At 39.3% G+C, this 20432-nt stretch overlaps 1 protein-coding gene across 4 annotated transcripts; it reads left to right on the top strand.

Moving 5' to 3' along the window:
* Positions 1–269: 269 nt before the first annotated feature.
* Positions 270–17705, top strand: LOC135490785 (uncharacterized). 4 transcript variants are annotated; one of them, XM_064776280.1, is made up of 21 exons: positions 270–376; positions 880–1193; positions 2125–2153; positions 5308–5415; positions 7880–7954; positions 8585–8614; positions 10577–10771; positions 10980–11093; positions 11413–11521; positions 11830–11930; positions 12333–12404; positions 12584–12700; positions 12897–13031; positions 13212–13328; positions 13461–13634; positions 13862–13998; positions 14120–14180; positions 14502–14707; positions 14966–15152; positions 15482–15577; positions 15780–17705. In XM_064776280.1, exons 2-21 carry the CDS (start codon positions 950–952, stop codon positions 15915–15917), a joined length of 2445 nt encoding a protein of 814 aa, XP_064632350.1. In that variant the 5' UTR covers positions 270–376; positions 880–949; the 3' UTR covers positions 15918–17705. The 4 variants fall into 4 exon arrangements, with proteins under 4 accessions (XP_064632350.1, XP_064632351.1, XP_064632352.1 ...); XM_064776281.1 differs by lacking the exon at positions 8585–8614 and adding an exon at positions 8184–8210; XM_064776282.1 differs by lacking the exon at positions 8585–8614.
* Positions 17706–20432: the final 2727 nt, after the last annotated feature.

The following is a 20432-nucleotide window of genomic DNA, read 5'->3' as shown; positions in this document are numbered from 1 at the left end:
CGCCACTGTCAAAGCGTTAAAAAATGACAGTCCAACAAGGGCCTAGGCCTAGATGCTGCCACTGTCACTGATGGAGCAACCGCAAAATTTTCAGATTCATGGGCTTAGAAATTAATTTTCTTGACATTTGTAACCATACATACATGTAACCATTAGACTCACACCTGTTGTGTGCGTTATCAAGACCAGGTGGTATTAATTTCTGAACACGACAGTACAAGCCCAAACGTGACTTAGATTTCTAACAACAGGTGTCACTACGGGTCATAGTGGTTTCCAGTGTAAACAAACAGGAGTTACATGTGTCAAACTGTCCACAAAAAGTGTTGTAACGGAATCCCTTAAGTTGCCATTTAAATTATTGGAATCATTAAAGGTGAGTCCAACTTGTATCTACATTTCAACTCGATTTCTAACCGGTCTACGTAGAAACTCGAGCTAAGCCGGTGGTCTGTCATTTGTGTGGCAACATTTACATTCATTACATTGTGTAAGGCCGAGGCCTACTTGTACATGTTGTAGTATTAGTTAGTAGGCCTATCCACTATTCAGTCTCCAGATAGTACCAGGATGAAGAGCCTACCAGGATGAAGAGGCTCTTCATCCTGGTCTAAATAGTTTCAACTATTTATAGTTTCAACTATTTAGACCAGAGGCTCTTCATCCTGGTCTAAATAGTTTCAATAAAACCACAAATCTTCAAGAGGCCAGGGAGAGAGGCCTGCTCAGTGCTAGTGAGTTTTTAGGTCCAGGACCCCTTTCATGTGCCATCATTTGTCCCTCCACAAGACCCCCTAATACCATACTTTTTAAAACTGAGTCATATGACTCATCATAGTGCACGGCAGAAAGTTTTCATTCATAAACATTTTCTTTCAGCTGGCAAAATGCGGAAGCTACGTTTTAGACGTGTCAATCAGGGCTCTCGACTCAAGTTTTGATTTCTGCCATGGGAAGTGGCAGCTCGTCAAATGCAAATTCTACTAATACGAATAATACACCAAGAGGAAATACTACAACTCCGAGAAATAAGGCACAACCACAACCGACCCCGCGGGCCCCAGGCTCGACTCCCTCGCGGAGTCAAGAGGGCTTTAAAGAGGTCGCCATGAATCAACAACCAACTGGAAGTACGCCGAGGCAGGCTGGTCAGCCTGGTTCCTCTCAAGGTCTACCAAAGCAATCAAAGACCAGTAAGTAGAACAACAAAAAATCTCTGTCTCCTTACCCTAAAACCAATGCTTGGATACAGGATAGTGATGTGCTCTCCGATTGAGGATGTCATTGAAAAAACTATACTTGATTGATGCACATATCATGTTTTTTTAGAGGTGGAATATGAATTTTAGCTTAGTCTATTGTTATACGGGTGTATGGTGTAAGCATAAATTTACCTTGGGAGATTTTTGTCTGATGGTTATGTTTTCCTTGTACAGATTAAATCACAGTAGGCCCTGTGAAAATATATTACGCTTATCTATCCTTGTCTGCCACAAAATGTAAACAGACATTATGGACATGCTTCTTTTGATGTCAATGTGTATCGGTAACTTTCTTTATATCATAGTGAAATTATAATTCACTCAGCGGAATGTGAAGGTATATCATTATATGTCTGACCTAAGTGTTCTTTGATGCAATGCTATCCAACCATGAAGAAATCTCATTCCTGTCATTTGTGATGACAGCAAAAGTCTGTATACAATCCATTGAGTTTGCATTACCTGATAAATTGGCATGATCGGAGGGGATGCACTCATCCATGTCATGAACTTTGTAATGATCTATATATTTAAAGGCTGCCAATGATCGATTGAATGTTTTGTCCAGTTCTCAGCATGTTCTAATCTGTATTCAATATCCAATAATATCTGATATTGGAGTTTGATACAAAGCCTTTCAAGCCTTGCATTTGAGTAAAGTGAATCAAAAAAGCTCACTAAAGACCATCTACATGATATACATATACTTGCAAAAGGAAATCTAAAAAACAAAGATAGGTAAATTCTTTATATAATGTCATGGATGAGTACTTCTCAATGTGAGGTTAACTTCCTTTGATGTGGACTAATTGTCGAAGTTGAATTTGTGCAATTTTATAAACCCAAATCATCTTTCTCTTAGCAGGTGGAAAGAAAGATCCCGGGGGATATGTAAGTATGCTTTATGGCATTGAACTTAGTTCATCCTTCATCGTGCAGTCAACGAAGTTGAGCATTTTCAAATACATAACATATCGCACTGATTTCTGTCACTGACACTTCACATACATGTACACAATTTGATCATCACCAATCAGCCGGGCACCTTGATGTGGTGTATAAAAATGAAATACACAGTCCATGGCTGTAAAACCGATTTCATGTGTTTTTTTCTGGTCCAATTTTCTATTCTTTCTGATAATAGTCAGTTAATATGTTATTTTATGTGTATAATATTTTGTATTTCATGCCTTCATTAGCAAAAAGTAAGTAAAACTTCACCTTAGCTATAAAAAATTGCAGCTATTGTACATACGTCATAGCGGACATCGGTGTAAAACTTAACCTTACTTGAATGAATGAAACACATCCTCCTTTTAAAAACATATCTATTTAGCTTTGCCACTCCATAGCTTCTGCTGCTGGCCATCCTGGAGCTCACTGCAGACTTGAGAGTTTTATTGCAGAGAAGTGTGATATTGCCATGATGAGCAATAGATTGCTGGACTCCTGGAAAATTTTGCAATGTTTGATATTATTGCACGTCGCAACAATGACGAGTTCTTGTCACAGGCACCAGCTTGGCAGCAATAACTGCCAGTTTTGCACATGCGATAGATATTGCACCTTTCAGCAATGAAAATTACATAATATGCAGTGTGCTTTAGTCTCACACTTTCACGTATCTGAGTTCCGAGAGAGAGACTTGAGTATTAGACACCTCATTCCTGCCGATCTTCTTTGCCTAAGAATGATACACCTTGGATTTCTCTTGATCATGTTCAAGTTCTGATGTTGATGTTGCTCATTAAAAACTTTATGTATCATTTCAGTGTGCTATTTGAATGTTCTTATACAGTAAAAATTACAGTCGTTGAATTCCTTTAGCTTATTTATAGGCCCGTCCCAGGCTTAAAAGACATGTAAGATTAGAATTTTGGGCACCCTATGATCTTTTCGATAGGTTAATTCCCACCCAGAGTGCAAATATTCAGGCATTGTGGAAGTAAAAATTGAATTCTTTAGAAGTCGAAGACTAGGGTTTATTTTTACACTTGAAAGGCATTTAAAAGTTTTAATCCACCTGTGTACATTTGTACTTTGGTCATGTACTAGATTAAGGATGAGACCAAACTTGAAATAAAGTTGGTTTTAAAATAAAGCAGAGCAACATCAGTCCTTTGCAATCATTTTTGACTTTCGTCACTGTGTCAGTTGTGTTTGGTGGCTCCAAGTCTATCTTTGTTTTGATTTAGCCATGCAGTGCCATTAATACTCGTGTGGTCTCATCATCAATCAAAAACCCAACATATAATGACAGTAACCAGAGATTTATGATTATGATTCATTCTTATATGAATTTTCCTTCATTCAGATGAGAAATGAACTGATTTTAGCCACGGTAATTGTGTGAACTACATTGTATATTTCAAATTAATAATCAATACATATTTTCACAAATATTTTAGGAAACTTCTATAAAACGTCTCAAATTTGAAGAACAGGTGCACAACAACTTCACAAACACCTGAAATTTTTGAAGTGAGATAATTTTCAAAAACCAAAATTTGCTGGTACAACTGGAGTTGTAATGATAAATAAAATCACTTAAAAACTAATGTATCGTTCATTTTCACCTGGTCGCACCGCAAGTCTTTTTCTGGCGCCCATTACAGATCATATATTGTATTGGTCTCCTGGAGTTTTTTTCACCCACAACATAAACGGTTAGAAAAATAAAGTCTTTGTGAAATTAATGTGTTGGAAACGTGTTAAGGATTTAAATCTTTTTTTCTTTTTGGTACTGAAATTAATAATTATTGATGTGTGTTTTCCTTGGGAGTAAAAGGTTAAGTCTAAGTATGTCTTTCAAAAGTAACTTTTTGAACTTTAGGTGTATATTAGATGGCTATATTCTCACATAGAAGAGATTATTTGGTTAAACAAAAATTCCTCTGCTGTTAGACAAATTCATGTCCATACCTCTCAACCACCACTGTCTCATAGTCATTATACGCCCCTATACTTTCGTTTCACCTGAGCTCTTCCGGAGCAAGATGTAAGAAGTAAAGACCAGCTCTCTAAACTCTTGACATTTTATTCACCAACCTACAGGAAAAGGTGGTAAGTAGGTCATAAAGGGTTGTATCCAAGTTTTTATATCATCTGACACCTTTGATGGACGATGAGTGATAATGGCTGCACTCGAACTCCCTACATCCTGTATTCCGAGTCCACATCCTCACCACCCAGTAGTTTTGATACCTCTCTTAATTTGCACAGTGAAAAATATATAAGTGAGCTACTGCTCACCATTATATATTTTTGTTACAATCCATCCATATCAATGTATATTGAATGCTGTTGAACATGTTGTCTTACAGAATAATGTCTTTCACGCTTAAAAATAAAACATTATGAGCTTTCGATTTCCATCTGAACCAGATACGCAAAAAAATTTCAGTCCTTAAATAATCCCAACACGTTCTTGAGCATCAATCAGATCTTTTGGCATCAGATAAAATGAATGTTATATTCCTCATTAAGATGTCACAATAAAATCCTCAGAAATATTGTAAATTTTTGGTATTTATTAACTGACATAACAGTTTAAGCTGTTTTTTTCTGTTAAATGCTGTGATATTTACCTAAACCTCCTTCTCTTTGCTTTATCCTTCAGTTAATTTATAATGAGATAATTTTTTTCCTAGCTACATGTATTTGCTCGTAAAATCTTGGTACAGACTACTATGCAGAGCTGAAAATATGTAGTTTTGATGAAAGAGTTTTTAAGTTTGCTATCATTATAGTACATGTATGTGTGATAGGTTTTGGTAGCACCCACATCAGTCCTAATATGTGATCAGTCAGGTCTGAAAACTTATTTCGATTAAAAATTGAAAATAAAAGATAAAATGTTATACTCTGTAGCGACACGAATTGACAAGAGGGCATAGAAATTCAATATGCTGCATCCTGGTTCTACAAATCTGAAAATCTATATTGAGAATATTCTTTTCACTTATTATTTATGTCTGATTTGCTCGTGGGTTTAGATATATTTATGTTTTCTATTTTTCTCTTATACCACTATTGTCTATTTCAGCGTGATGATGACATTGTGTTTGAGACGTTTCATCACCAAAATGGCCGAGTCTATACATGTCTCTATAGAAACCAAATGCGATACTATTTGGATAATTGGCACACGCAGGTAGGTGGCTCGATATCAATAGAAAATACAAGAAAAATGTGCACCTCACACATTCATGGTGGCCTTGGGTGAAATCATTTTATTTGTGCATATTTTTCTGCTATAATAATATCAATATGTCCTCACGCTACATCATGTGAATTCATCATAAAATTCAATGCATTTGATAATGGTTGTTAATTTCTTGTGTGGACCCAATACTTCTGTGGACACGGTAAATCACATTCAGTCACATCATGCACGCTTCTGTACTTCTAGTATTCCATTTGAGATCACTCAACCGATTCATACAAGTGGTTTCCCGCCACAATCCAGTGATTATCATAGGTGTTTATTACTTGACGTTTTTTCTCAATATCAATACCAATATTCAGCAGTGTAGACCATACTGGTTCGGTACTATCATCAAGCACAGACTAGATTTTATTCATACTTGGTGCTATCAAGGAAGTGCCTCTCAACTATTAAGTGAAAAGCCATGTAATACTTCAAGAACCACAGTCTTCCTCCATAAGAAAGTCATGTCTTTTGATCAATATATTGATTAAATATCCCTATTGTGGTCATTAATGTATTCCTTGGCTTCCTGTGACACCCAGGGGGGCTTTCTTAAAGACGCTGTATTGATCCAGTGGCGAAAACGTCAGGCAATCATGAAACTACTACTACTAGCTGTGATTGATAAACTCTTTCAATTCTGGCCTGTATTAGATATTTCATCTCCGAGTGCCGTTTTCAACTTCATTGCCACCTTAGACTGAGAGGAATGTGTGTGTGCGTGTGTGTAGAGTGGGGAGTTTTGTTTCAAATTAATCATATTTCCTGGAGTAGACCAGGAACAATTGAAATTGAAGTTTTTGAAGCAATCTCGACTTACTTATCATGACTTGAGTCAATACATTTTTAGCTCACCTCTTAGCAGAGGTGAGCTTATCCCATACCGCGGCGTCCGTCGTCCGTCGTCGTCGTCGTCGTCGTCGTCGTCGTCGTCGTCGTCGTCGTCGTCGTCGTCGTCGTCGTCGTCGTCCGTCGTCGTCCGTCGTCCGTTAGCAGGGCACGTTTCGTAACTGTTAGAGCTATTGAGTTGAAACTTGGTACACATGTACCCTTATGTAATGACACCTTGGAGACCAAGTTTCAATCTGATTCGTTTCATGGTTTGGCCACCAGGGGGCCAAACGTTAAAAGTGAAAATATGCAATATCTCCCTTAATAGTAGTCGGGAAATTTTGAAAAAAATATGGTAGGTACTTCTAGCAAAGGTGCATCATATATCCTCCGGGTTTTTAATTTGGCCTCCTTTTCAAGGTCACAGAGGTCAAAGTTTGCTGATTCACTGAACAGTAGCATGTTTCCTATCTATTTTAGCTAGAAGGTTTTAAACCAGTGTGGACATGTATCTGGGGATTCTCTATTCCACCCCTAAAATTTCGGCCGTTCGGACATCAAATATGGCCGCCAGGCAGCCATCTTGAAAAATAAACACAGTACTATTACTCCGAAACTAATGATCGGATTGCAACCAAATTTGATCTGGATGTATATCTATGTACTCTCTACTAAATCCTTGATTTTTTATCAAATGTGATAGCCAATATGGGTGCCAGGCGGGCATCTTGAAAAATTCTTAGTTTGGCCAACCGGGGGCCAAATTTAATGTCCAAAGTTAAAATGTTTGATTGCTCGTTTAATAGTGGTCTGATTTTCATAACATTTTTATGGTAGGTGCTCCTAGCAAGGACACATTTCATAAATGTGGGTTTTTGATTTGTCCTACTTCTCAAGGTCACAGAGGTCAAAGTTTTCCTATGGCACCGCCATTTTACAATGACGGCACGTTTTGTCACTGCTTTAGCTACAGATCCCTAACTTGGTACGAATGTACCCCAACCATGCTAATGCTTCATCCATCTTCCCTTCACAAGAGGTGAGCACAATGGCCCTGGCCATTTCATTGTAATTACGATACAGAAAAAGAAATTGGTTTTTGTGTCGTTGCAGTGCGTAGGAAGATTAAACATGGCTCAACGCCAAGCAACTATTTGTTGTTGGAGCTGCATCTTAGCAACCTTTCACTGCTGTTTCCATAAACATCTTTTGTTAAAAAATGGTGACTTTTTAACGAGCAATGCAACTTGGAATTGGAATGAAAATTCCTCAAACAGGCCAATAAGCCAAACTGATATGAAAAACTCTCGCTCAATACAAACAGGTTCCATTTTGATACTCCGGTCCTCAAAGGGTAAACAGCCCGTTTCTATGGCGATCCATTACCAATACATGGATCAACAATTTGCAGCTAAAATAGATCGGTCCAACATTCAAATCAATATAGTCTCTACAATTGGACCGATCTAGGGGTAATATTGACATTTGTAAAGCCAATTGTTTTGTCTTTTCCCACATGTACTGAGTGATACAACATATCCCATAAATAAATCACACTGAAATTTCTCATCTTTAGGAATGGCAAGTGTTCCCGATGCGATGGTACAATGAAGGTACGCTGACGACAGATCAGCTAGTTCGAGGAGACCAGGTAAGAATATGAAGCCTCCTGACCCTCTGATATGTGGCGAAGTCAGAATAGACCGTCAGCCAACTCACAACCAAGAATTCAGATTTCTCTGTTAATTCTCAGTTGATTCTCGGTAAATTCTTGAGAAAATATAATCTGGAATGAGTGGCCTTTGAAGGTGTCTATTTAAGTTATATCTAGTAAAGGTTTTTTGGGTTTTTTTATTCAATATTTTAAACATCTCTATTAGTTTCGTGATCATTTAGATCGAAAAAAGGTAAGAATCCATGATACTTTTTTTTCATGCTTAAAGTAAGTTTAAATGTCACAGAACCAAATCACAAAATGTTTCATTTCTGCTATGTTGTACCAAAAGTATGTGTCTCGTTGCTTTTATTTTCGATGTATAATGAAATAAATCATATGAGCCAAACATTCAAACATGACAGTTTTGGAATAGTTGTTTCCACCAATATGTTTTTCGCTTTCTTTGCCTTCACATTTTGTTTGAATACTTGCAGGAATCAAATTGTAAGCTCTCCGTATAATCAAACATCAGACAAAGTTATCATTTATTGTAATATATTCTGTTTTGTCGCTTGTTATAGCTTAGGATGTTGTACATTAACAGCCACATAATGTTTCTTTAAGACCTATCCAGCAAAAAGACAATCAGATAAGGTAAAACTAGCATTATTTGTGGGAATGGTAGAAGCTTCAGAAATAGAAACAAAATTTAGGGCCTCCAGAGGTACTTTATAGATCACCAACTTTGTTGATTGATTGATTTACACTGAAATTACTGGTCAGAAGTGATAGTCTGAGTTCTGCTTGTCACGATGCACATATCAAATTCTCTGGTTCCTGTCAGTTCTGATTCAGGCAAATTTGGGTTGAGGATCCAGGATTGGGAATTTCCAGATGAAGCCTTTTCCCAACCATGCTTTCTAATTGTCAAATCTATGTGTCATGTTGTTACAAGGGATATCACTTTTGACCAGATCAGTACCATGACAAAGTTTCATAGGACAAGGTAGATGAAATTGCACATTTTTAGCTTTTAGTCCTGCCGTATCCATAATTTGACCTGTAAATATTATGATTACATGTACATGTAGCATGTAGGTTGTCACATGTTTCTCATAAGCTTTTTTCTACCAAGGGCTTTTTAGTAACATTATCCCTCAAAGCCTGATTATATAAAGACGACTAATCCAAAATCCAGTTATATTGTAGGTGGAGTTGACTGGCTAAAACCTGTTTATAGGCTGAGGACTTTCCCGGTCAGGGAAGTGCCAACCTGTTTTCTGTTGTTGCATGTTGAAGTTGGTGGGGCAATTTGTGTATGTGCTTCAGAGTCGCTTTTGATAGCGCAGCCTCCATTTGACTTATCCTTATTGTTATAGTAGAAGTGTTTGTATTATGTAAGATTTGAGGGTCTCAGGTCATGTCATCAGTGAAGGGCAATGCCTTCAATGGTTTTACAGGTACATGTACATGTACATTGTACATTAAAAGCAAATAAATAGATATGAGATGGCCTAAGAACATTATTACTTCAGGCAAGTTAAATACGTGCACTTACACAATGTTCGAATGCTACAATCGCATATGTGACCCGTCACAGCAAAAGCAGGCGCATGTCGCTCTGAGCTTGGCAGGTTGAGACGGACTGTTTGTTCATTTCTGTATTGTCTGCCTATTGTGAAATATGAGCACATCAATTTCTTCCATTATCTCCTGGTGTCATTTAGGCTCATCTTCTGTGCGACATGCGCCTGGTTTTGCTGTGATGGGTCACATATTTGGTGTGATTCAGCCATACATTGTGATATGTTGGAAGGCCTGGAGTCGAATTCACCTGTCACCCAAAAGCCTCTGCTAATCATAATTAAAACATGGCATATTTATCGATATAGGCCTACACTAGTATTTGATTCATTGGCATCTGATCCCTTTATATTGACTTTCGCTTAAGGGAGAGAACTTTTTGGGAAATAAGAAAGACCTAAATCCTTTTGTAACATGCTTTAACTGTATGCATTATTAAGAGTAGGCATTGGCCTACTTACGTATTTCTTTTATTTACTTTCATAGGCCCTTTATTGTTAATGAGTCGATTCAGTCGGTATGGACTTTCTCGACTAGAGCTGTGGATACCTGTAGATTCGTTTAAAAGAGTATGGTCCAATGTAAACCCAAGCCGAAAATGGTCGTTGGCCTGGCCTTGCTGTTATGAGCTCATGTGGAGCCATTGTTACATCTATATTCAAGTTTATACATTCTGAATCCAATGGATAAATAGTAACTGATTCTGTTGGTAAACACCACGCCATAGAAACGAATGTGGTGGCATTTAACACTTTATTGCCTGGAAGAAGTCATGTTTATTTTATACCCTCAACCATGCCAACATTTTTAAAATAAAGTTCCGTGGGCTGTCGTTAATAGTGTGTAGCCACATGGATTTTGCATGTAGCATACAAGACAAGAGTTATGTCAATAAGTTTCCTGTTTTATGCGTTTGTTGATGTTGTTATAACCAATTGTTTGCCACACCGGCCAGTAGTGCCATAAACATGAACTTTTATAGGAAACAAATGGAAGGGTCAGAAATATGAAAGTTGATTTTAACCTTTTTAGCGTTTTGATGCGGCAGATGGCACTACATCGACGGGAGAAGGAAGCAGTTCAGAGCAGGCTCAGAGTAACAGTAATGGAAAGGCTCGTACCGATGGTGTCCCAAGAAAGCCTGGTGCTGCCAAGGGAGGCGATGATGATAGAGAAGGTTTCATTCGGCATCCGACGAGAGGAAAGTTGCCAACGTATATATTTGAGGTGAGTGCAAAGAATAGAATATTTGCTGTAATGTGGAATCATGTGGTCAGTGGCATTAGCTAAAACATGCAGTGATACGCTCTTGTTCAGATTGTTGAACCTAATGCCCAAAGGAGCTTTAAGGGCTTGAAGTTGATCAGAAAATGTATCCGATTATGCACTTTTTGATAAAACATATATCAAATATTTTCTCCTGTCTTTTTTTCAGGAAAAGAGGAACATTCATTGCTATTACGACGAAGCTTATGGTCAGTGGGTGAAGCTGCCCTTGAGCTGGGAGATGCACTCTGATGTCATTAAGCCATTAGTGGAAGATGTTGCTGTAGGTTACATTTTGAATTCCATTATATCAAGATTTGGTGAATGACAGTTTCATAAAGAAAACCTCAAGGTTATATCATAAATCAATAAAATCTATCTACATTATCCTATTAAGTCAGTATAATTTTGACTTGAAATTCAATATATTGATTTTCACACCAATTCAGTGTACCATTTATCAAGATAAAGCTAGTTTCACCAAGACATTAGTTAGCATGTAATAGCGTAAAAGCATCTACAATGCGTTTTTGATGAATTGATATTTAATGGTGCCTATGCTATGGATAAAATAATTAACCCTGCCCCCTCGTCTTCTGCAGGAAGCACTGCCGAATTGGAAGGACAAAATTGACATATTGGCTACTCTACGAGCATGCAATTATGATCCTGATGATTGTATAGACACATATTTGGCCTGGGATGACAATGGTATGTATAATTGACAACTGCTGGTTAACCTTTGGTGAATTTCTCGCAATCATTCCGCAGATTACTGTTGACAACCCAAAAGTGGTTTGAGCAAGACAGCTGATTAATGAGTGCTGTTTTCTTTTCTCCTTGGCTTAGAAAACAAGGAGTGGTGACTAATCGGCTCTTATTCGCATCCCTGGACAGGCCCAAAACTTCTTTGTCTTTTGGCAATTCTGTTGACGTGGGATGCGATAATCTTGATAAGATCTTATAATATGATTGCTCTGGTATTTGATTTAAAATTGTTCAACCCTTGTGGTCTTTAGGTGCCATGCTCAGTCCACAGAACCTGAAAGCAGCAGATGCCAAGATGATTGAAGGAAAAAATAAAACGATAGATGGCTTGCAAGTAGATAATGACAAAATGGTGAGTTGTGTGGCACCAGCTGGAAAAATTCACTCTTGTAGGGTGTATGCCAGAGTGGGGTATGTGTTAGGAGTAATCCATAGATTGCGAGCTGTTTCGTGGTATCACATCTTACTAACTGAAGCCCTTCACTCCTCTGAGAGCACAGGCTGTCAACGACCTATCCTCCACCTTCTTGTGTCCCTAGGGATCCTCTCAAGTTCCTGCTTAGGGTGACCCATGGTCTTCATGTCACTCTTGAGGTCCTCTTGTCAGCTGCTTCCAGGTCTTTCCATGTCAGGGCTTGTTAGGAGATGCTGGATGGTGGTTTTCTTAGCTTGATGGCAATTCTGATAACACATGCTCTGCTGTAATGATAGAATATGTAGTCATAAGGTCTTACTCTTTTTGCTTTTATTACAGAAAAAACGACTGAATGAACTCAAGAAAGAAGTTGAGCAACTGAGGGACGATAAGAACAATGCTGTCAAGAGGGTAAGAGTTAAAGTAATGGCATTTCAATGAATAACCTTTTGCAAACTAAAGTAAAGACACATTGCCACTGGAACGTTTACAGAATGTAATAATGTGTGGAACGTCTTGCATTGAATTGGTAAAGGGCATAGATTGAACATAGATTTTCTTGTCTTATCAACAATATTCCTCTCTTTCAGGCTGATGACTACAGCGAGAAGCTGAGTAGTGTACAGGCTGAATCACAGGTGGCCATGGCCCATTATGAAGCCATGCAGCAGAGACCCAAGACACCGGCAAGGCCAAAGACTCCACAGGTAAGATATTAAACAACCTAAATCTGCATACCATGGTTGATGTTAGGAAAAGAGCACATTACATTTGTTAGTCCCCATCCCGATGGAGCCAAAGATTGAATTGTTTTGATGGTTTTAATGTTATGATGAGAATTCGCACAAATGAGAGTATCACGGTAATGTTAGGTGGATGTACAAACGTCATCTCCACTTGCAGGAAAAGAGGAACCCAATTGACCTTGACACTTTGAATCATTTGAACAAAACTGCCATCACGATGCACAAAGGATACAACGGTTTGAAGAATGGCTTTCACCGGTTCAAGGCGGATATCAATGAGTATATTGTCAAGGTAAGTGCTTCATTGTCCCAGAAACACAAGGACAAATCAACCTTCTCTCCACCTGATTTTAGTCTAATGGTTGAATCATGAGGCCCATTTGGTGTCTTGAAATAAAGCAAGATTTAACTGCAACGTGATAGGTTATGAGCCATCAATCAAAAGTGCATCTTCTTCTCTTGTTTTCTCCAGATCCTTGCAGCCATGAAACAGATGAAAACAGTTGAGGGTAGCCAGGCTGGTGAGATAGAGGAGCTGCGAGCAGCATACAGGAAGGAGTGTACCCAGAGGAAGTTACTCTATAATAAGGTAAGGTTCAAGATTTGTGAAACAGGGAGAGGGTCGGGGTGGTTCATTTGTTAATGTGTCGGGCTCTTGGTCCGAAGACGATGGATTTGATATGCTTCATTCTAAAATATATCCAATCTCTTCTTATTACAGCTCCAAGAACTGCGAGGGAACATTCGTGTGTTTGCTCGATGTCGTCATGACAGCCGAGTCGACTGTGCGCTCCGTTTCCCCAACAGTGAAGAAATCCAAGCACCTCCTACATCTGGCACCAAGAAAGCATTCAAATTTGATAAAGTGTTCACACCAAAGTCTACTCAGGCTGAGGTAAGTGTTTTAGTTCATCCCCAGCAACTTGAACAAAACCGGTGAAGCCTAGTGGGTGTTTTTGTGTGACCATTATTCGTTAAAAAGTCCGCTTGGACAGTTTCATCACATAGATTTGATAGAATACCTTCCAGGCTTTCTCTGTCAATTACGTGCAATTTTGTAGACTTCACATCAAAACTAAGATACTGATTGGAAACGCTGAGTTTTTATGACTTTTATTTCAGGTGTTTGAAGATACCCTTCCTATCATTATGTCATGTGTTGATGGGTACAATGTGTGTATTCTAGCCTATGGTCAGACGGGGTCAGGTAAAACGTTCACCATGATGGGACCAGAGAAAGACCCAGGTGTGAATGTTAGGTAAGTGACAACTGGTGTTGTATTTACAGTGAATATTACCTTTCATTCTTGGACGCTGAGTGAGTGTTTTCCCCCCCTGTATATCTCCTGTTCAGTGACTGTCTTAATTTGCCTCTTCCAGGTCAATACGTGAATTGCTCAAGATTTGTAACGAGCGAGAAAAGATTAAATATACGCTGAAGGTTTGTTTCTATTCTTCTTCTGTGTTCAGCATGCCTGTTCTATATCTTCAGTCGTGTCGTGGAGGTGAAGAGGCCATCGTATAAAAACTGAGCAGTTTTTAGACAAAAATAGGGCCAGGTTTGTGATCAGAAGAAGTGCTTGTCCTCTTCACTCTTGATGTTTGTTTTACATTTCTCAACTCCTAAACTACGTTCCATGTAAAAATGAAACGTGAAAATGTGAAATTTTTCAGACTGTGAGGCAGATCGGCTTAGGAACAGCAACAACTGAGACACAGTCTTGCAGATCATATGTAAAACTTCTTCTGAAATTCGTTTCAGTGCTCAATGGTTGAAATCTACAATGAGACAATTCAGGATTTGCTCAGTTCGAATGTGCAGGCGTTAGAGATACGCTCTCAGGGTAAAAGCATTCAGATTCCAAACATTACCGAGATGCCGGTGAACACTTTGGATGATATCAAGGAGATTATTGAAAAAGGGGATAAAAACCGACACGTTGCGTCAACAAAAATGAATTCAACAAGGTAGGTGGAAAAAAGTCAAAAATTGTCACTTTGCGGACACCTCCACAGAGGTTCTCCAAGGAGCTGCTTTACTTTGTCTTGCCTGTGGAAGACAAAGTGCTTACCAGTGAAATATGAGTTTCGAAAGCCATGATTCTTGAATGCAAGTTTCAGAATTCATATCTCAAGAATTATTAGACACTGCAACAACACAAGTGTTTGAAGCTAGTAAATTCACAATGAGAAGAATGAATGACACTTTCTGTGAATATTTTTCAGTTCTCGTTCACATTTGGTTATGATGATCAATGTAGAAGGACATGACAACGTGTCGAAGGCCACAACCAAGGGTGTCCTGACACTCTGTGATTTAGCTGGTTCTGAACGTATTGGGAAAACAGAAGCATCAGGCCAGCGATTGGTTGAGGCAGCAGCTATCAATAAATCGCTATCTTCATTGGGACAGGTAAAGACTTATTTTACATTTGAAATGATTAGTGGCGTATGGTTGGAACTGCCTGCAAAATAAAATGACCACAAGTATTTAGGGGTTTACAGTAAGTAATAGTGACATCCTATAATGAGTGATGTGATGTGATGTGATGTGGTAACTGCAGTTAATCAAGATAATGAATATGTTCCCTGTTCTCAAGGAAATTGCTGGAAGCAGCAAGCCTTAGTTCTGTGTACATTTTTGGATATGGCCCATTGAGTCGTTTTGAGTGGCCAGTAAACTGTGCATGCCTGAAGTACAAATCTTTCTTCTTTTTATTGGACTCAACATTTGCTTGACAGGTTTTCAGTGCACTTAGAACGAACCAGCTCCATGTACCATACAGGAATTCGAAGTTGACTCATATCCTTCAGCCATGCTTGAGTGGAGATGCAAAGGTACTGTGACAATAATCATAATCGTATTGGCTGCTTTTAAGCACCACACAAATGTGTTTAAATTGTACAACCTGTGATTATAATCACTGGTATATGCAACAAAAATATCTCACATCTGGAAAAAACAATTTTTTTACGTTCTATGCATTCCCCATCATCAAATTGCACATTCTCCAATTCAATTTGAAACTTTTTATTTCAGGCTGCGCTTTTCGTTGCTCTAAGTCCAGACGTCAACAACATTCAGGAGTCGATATCAACGCTACAGTTTGGCTCGAATGCCAGACAGGTTGCCCTAGGTCAAGCTAAGCAAAATGTCAGCAAAGAACCAGGAAGTTAATGACACTTGTGTATTTTCAATTACCATAGCAGTGGACTGGTAATAATGCATCACAGTTGAAAGTTTTACGCTATTTAAGCGGAAATAAAACACTCTGGAAATTACACGGTTCACGACATATATAAATGTTGACTGCATTCATGTAATCAGTGGTTCAACCTTTATGTTGCCTGATGTTCCCCTTTAAGAGCTTTGATATATTTATATCACATGAACTAGAGGACATGACAATTTATTTATTTAAAAGGAGAGTCACATGATTACAAGTGCCAAATTTATTTTTCAAAAATAATGTATATGATCTCATGAAACTATACTGCTGTACTCCTGGAGCAAACATGGACCTTTTATTTGAGATTTCTGTCTAATATTTTTGAATTTATGACTAAGGTCTGATTTCATTACAGCAGTTTCCCGCATTCCACAGGCTTTGTGGTCAGTTACGATAGCCTTGCCAATAATTTACAATGAAATTAATCCAACGCCTGTGAAAACCATGGTTGCCGCTGTAGTAAAAACCCAGTGTTAGCTCTGCAGAGAAAAGTTCATTAATTATGTATTGTACCTTTGATATCTATACTGTGTCCACGCAATTATTGAAAGTGAGCCATTATAGTATCGTCATTCGTGTAACTAATTACCAAGAGTTAATAAAGACTAGTCTTTATTCTTATCATTATTCATCCATCTGTGTACTATATTACATGTAATGTTGTAAATATGTATGATTGTTATTTATTTCTCTACTTCATCTAGTCCGTCAATTTTCATTGAATTCTTGAAGTAAATATGAAAAAAAATATTGTGGCAAATTTAAATTCCAAGTTTAGGAAATTTTGACTCCACATCTTTGTTCATTCTCTCACATTCAAATCAGAAGTGTTGTTATTGTGTAATGAATACATGTCGTTCAATTTATCCAAGACACCCTAGATTACTTGTGCATGGAACTAGCCTCTCATATCACAAAGATTCCAGTTTACTTCTCATGAAGACTTTACTTGCAATTCAAGGCCTAGATTACTCATCAGCATTATGTGGCCCCACCTCCAATCCAGTTTTGTTCCAGGTAACTAATCTTGCTTCTTCTGAGATTGTGAATATGAACCATGTCGATAACATTCACGTTTATTTCAACACTAACAAATCTCCTCTGTAAATGTTATTGTCAACAACCGTCCAGAGAAAATTTCTTGATATATATTGACATATTGATAAAATCCGTCCGGACATCTCCTGTCCAAAATGTGTGTCTGTTCTATGAAAATATTTTGTTAACACCATTTATGATGTTTTGTAGATTTTTGAATGATATTGAATCATTGACCCCTGATGGGGGACATGTTCCGTTATGATATGGCATTCAGCCTTATTTGTTCAACAATGACACTGATCTCTGTTTATTGTCTGTCATGTTGTTTTTACTGTCTCGAAAATGTTCCCAATCCTAAATATTTTGCAGGGAAAACCACGTGACTTGTGAAATGCGGGATAATTGGAGGAACTTTAAAGGGTTTCTGAATTAAAATAAAATTTATAGAGACGAAAATGCTTTGTTCCCACGAAAGTGAGGCCCAAACATACTGAGGATGTTACTCCACATGTCTGATAATTTGCTCAGTATCTCTGATTCACCAGCTTTCCAAGAAGAAATCAGCCACCGACAATATTTATTGCCTTTAGTACTACAACATGTACGTCATTGTGATATTCGTCATGTAAATTTTTTAGAAGCGATGTATTTTTTAACATGTTTAGAATTAAAGTCCTGTGATAAAACCTGAATAAGTTGTTTATCGTTTCTTTAAAAACCCAAACTAGACCTGCATTCAGGTGCTTAATGAGATACATGTAGAAGCTCTACCAGATGCAGAAGGATCCTGATGCTGTCAAAAGGTAAAACTCCTTGAGTTGCCAAGAAGAGCACTTGAGCCAGTCTTCAAGAGCAGTGTAATAGAAGCTCCATCAGGGGCAGAAGAGTCCTGATGTTGTTCCAGTTACAAGGTATGTCCCAGGTACATTTAGACATACTTGAGGTAAAGCTCCTCGAGTTGCCAAGGAGAGCGCTTGTGCCTGTCTTCAAGAGTACAGTGTAATAGAAGCTCTACCAGGGGCAGAAGAGTCCTGATGTTGTTCAAGGTACAAGGTATATCCCAGGTACATTTAGACATACTTGAGGTAAAGCTCCTCGAGTTGCCAAGAAAAGCGCTTGGGCCAGTCTTCAAGAGTACAGTGTAATAGAAGCTCCACCAGGGGCAGAAGAGTCCTGATGTTGTTCAAGGTACAAGGTATGTCCCAGGTACATTTAGACATACTTGAGGTAAAGCTCCTCGAGTTGCCAAGAAGAGCGCTTGGGCCAGTCTTCAAGAGTACAGTGTTATAGAAGCTTTACCAGGGGCAGAAGAGTCCTGATGTTGTTCCAGTTACATGGCATGTCCCAGGTACATTTAGACATACTTGAGGTAAAGCTCCTCGAGTTGCCAAGAAGAGCACTTGGGCCAGTCTTCAAGAGTACATTGTTATAGAAGCTCTACCAGGGGCAGAAGAGTCCTGATGTTGTTCAAGGTACAAGGTATGTCCCAGGTACATTTAGACATACTTGAGGTAAAGCTCCTCGAGTTGCCAAGAAGAGCGCTTGTGCCAGTCTTCAAGAGTACAGTGTTATAGAAGCTCTACCAGGGGCAGAAGAGTCCTGATGTTGTTCCAGTTACATGGCATGTCCCAGGTACATTTAGACATACTTGAGGTAAAGCTCCTCGAGTTGCCAAGAAGAGCGCTTGGGCCAGTCTTCAAGAGTACAGTGTTATAGAAGCTCCACCAGGAGCAGAAGAGTCCTGATGTTGTTCCAGGTACAAGTTATGTCCCAGGTACATTGAGACATACTTGAGGTAAAGCTCCTCGAGTTGCCAAGAAGAGCGCTTGTGCCAGTCTTCAAGAGTACAGTGTTATAGAAGCTCTACCAGGGGCAGAAGAGTCCTGATGTTGTTCAAGGTACAAGTTATGTCCCAGGTACATTTAGACATACTTGAGGTAAATCTCCTCGAGTTGCCAAGAAGAGCGCTTGGGCCAGTCTTCAAGAGTACAGTGTTATAGAAGCCCCACCAGGGGCAGAAGAGTCCTGATGTTGTTCAAGGTACAAGGTATGTCCCAGGTACATTTAGACATACTTGAGGTAAAGCTCCTCGAGTTGCCAAGAAGAGCGCTTGTGCCAGTCTTCAAGAGTACAGTGTTATAGAAGCTCCACCAGGGGCAGAAGAGTCCTGATGTTGTTCCAGTTACATGGCATGTCCCAGGTACATTTAGACATACTTGAGGTAAAGCTCCTCGAGTTGCCAAGAAGAGCGCTTGGGCCAGTCTTCAGGAGTACAGTGTTATAGAAGCTCCACCAGGGGCAGAAGAGTCCTGATGTTGTTCCAGTTACATGGCATGTCCCAGGTACATTTAGACATACTTGAGGTAAAGCTCCTCGAGTTGCCAAGAAGAGCGCTTGGGCCAGTCTTCAAGAGTACAGTGTTATAGAAGTCCTACCAGGAGCAGAAGAGTCCTGATGTTGTTCAAGGTACAAGGTATGTCCCAGGTACATTTAGACATACTTGAGGTAAAGCTCCTCGAGTTGCCAAGAAGAGCGCTTGGGCCAGTCTTCAAGAGTACAGTGTAATAGAAGCTCCACCAGGGGCAGAAGAGTCCTGATGTTGTTCAAGGTACAAGGTATGTCCCAGGTACATTTAGACATACTTGAGGTAAAGCTCCTCGAGTTGCCAAGAAGAGCGCTTGGGCCAGTCTTCAAGAGTACAGTGTAATAGAAGCTCCACCAGGGGCAGAAGAGTCCTGATGTTGTTCAAGGTACAAGGTATGTCCCAGGTACATTGAGACATACTTGAGGTAAAGCTCCTCGAGTTGCCAAGAAGAGCGCTTGTGCCAGTCTTCAAGAGTACAGTGTTATAGAAGCTCTACCAGGGGCAGAAGAGTCCTGATGTTGTTCAAGGTACAAGTTATGTCCCAGGTACATTTAGACATACTGGAGGTAAATCTCCTCGAGTTGCCAAGAAGAGCGCTTGGGCCAGTCTTCAAGAGTACAGTGTAATAGAAGCTCCACCAGGGGCAGAAGAGTCCTGATGTTGTTCCAGTTACATGGCATGTCCCAGGTACATTTAGACATACTGGAGGTAAAGCTCCTCGAGTTGCCAAGAAGAGCGCTTGGGCCAGTCTTCAAGAGTACAGTGTAATAGAAGCTCCACCAGGGGCAGAAGAGTCCTGATGTTGTTCCAGTTACATGGCATGTCCCAGGTACATTTAGACATACTGGAGGTAAAGCTCCTCGAGTTGCCAAGAAGAGCGCTTGGGCCAGTCTTCAAGAGTACAGTGTAATAGAAGCTCCACCAGGGGCAGAAGAGTCCTGATGTTGTTCCAGTTACATGGCATGTCCCAGGTACATTTAGACATACTTGAGGTAAAGCTCCTCGAGTTGCCAAGAAGAGCGCTTGGGCCAGTCTTCAAGAGTACAGTGTAATAGAA

Source organism: Lineus longissimus, chromosome 7 (genome assembly GCF_910592395.1).
Source record: "Lineus longissimus chromosome 7, tnLinLong1.2, whole genome shotgun sequence".
In the NCBI taxonomy this organism is placed as follows: domain Eukaryota; kingdom Metazoa; phylum Nemertea; class Pilidiophora; order Heteronemertea; family Lineidae; genus Lineus; species Lineus longissimus.
This window is presented reverse-complemented; position numbering and strand designations above follow the sequence as displayed.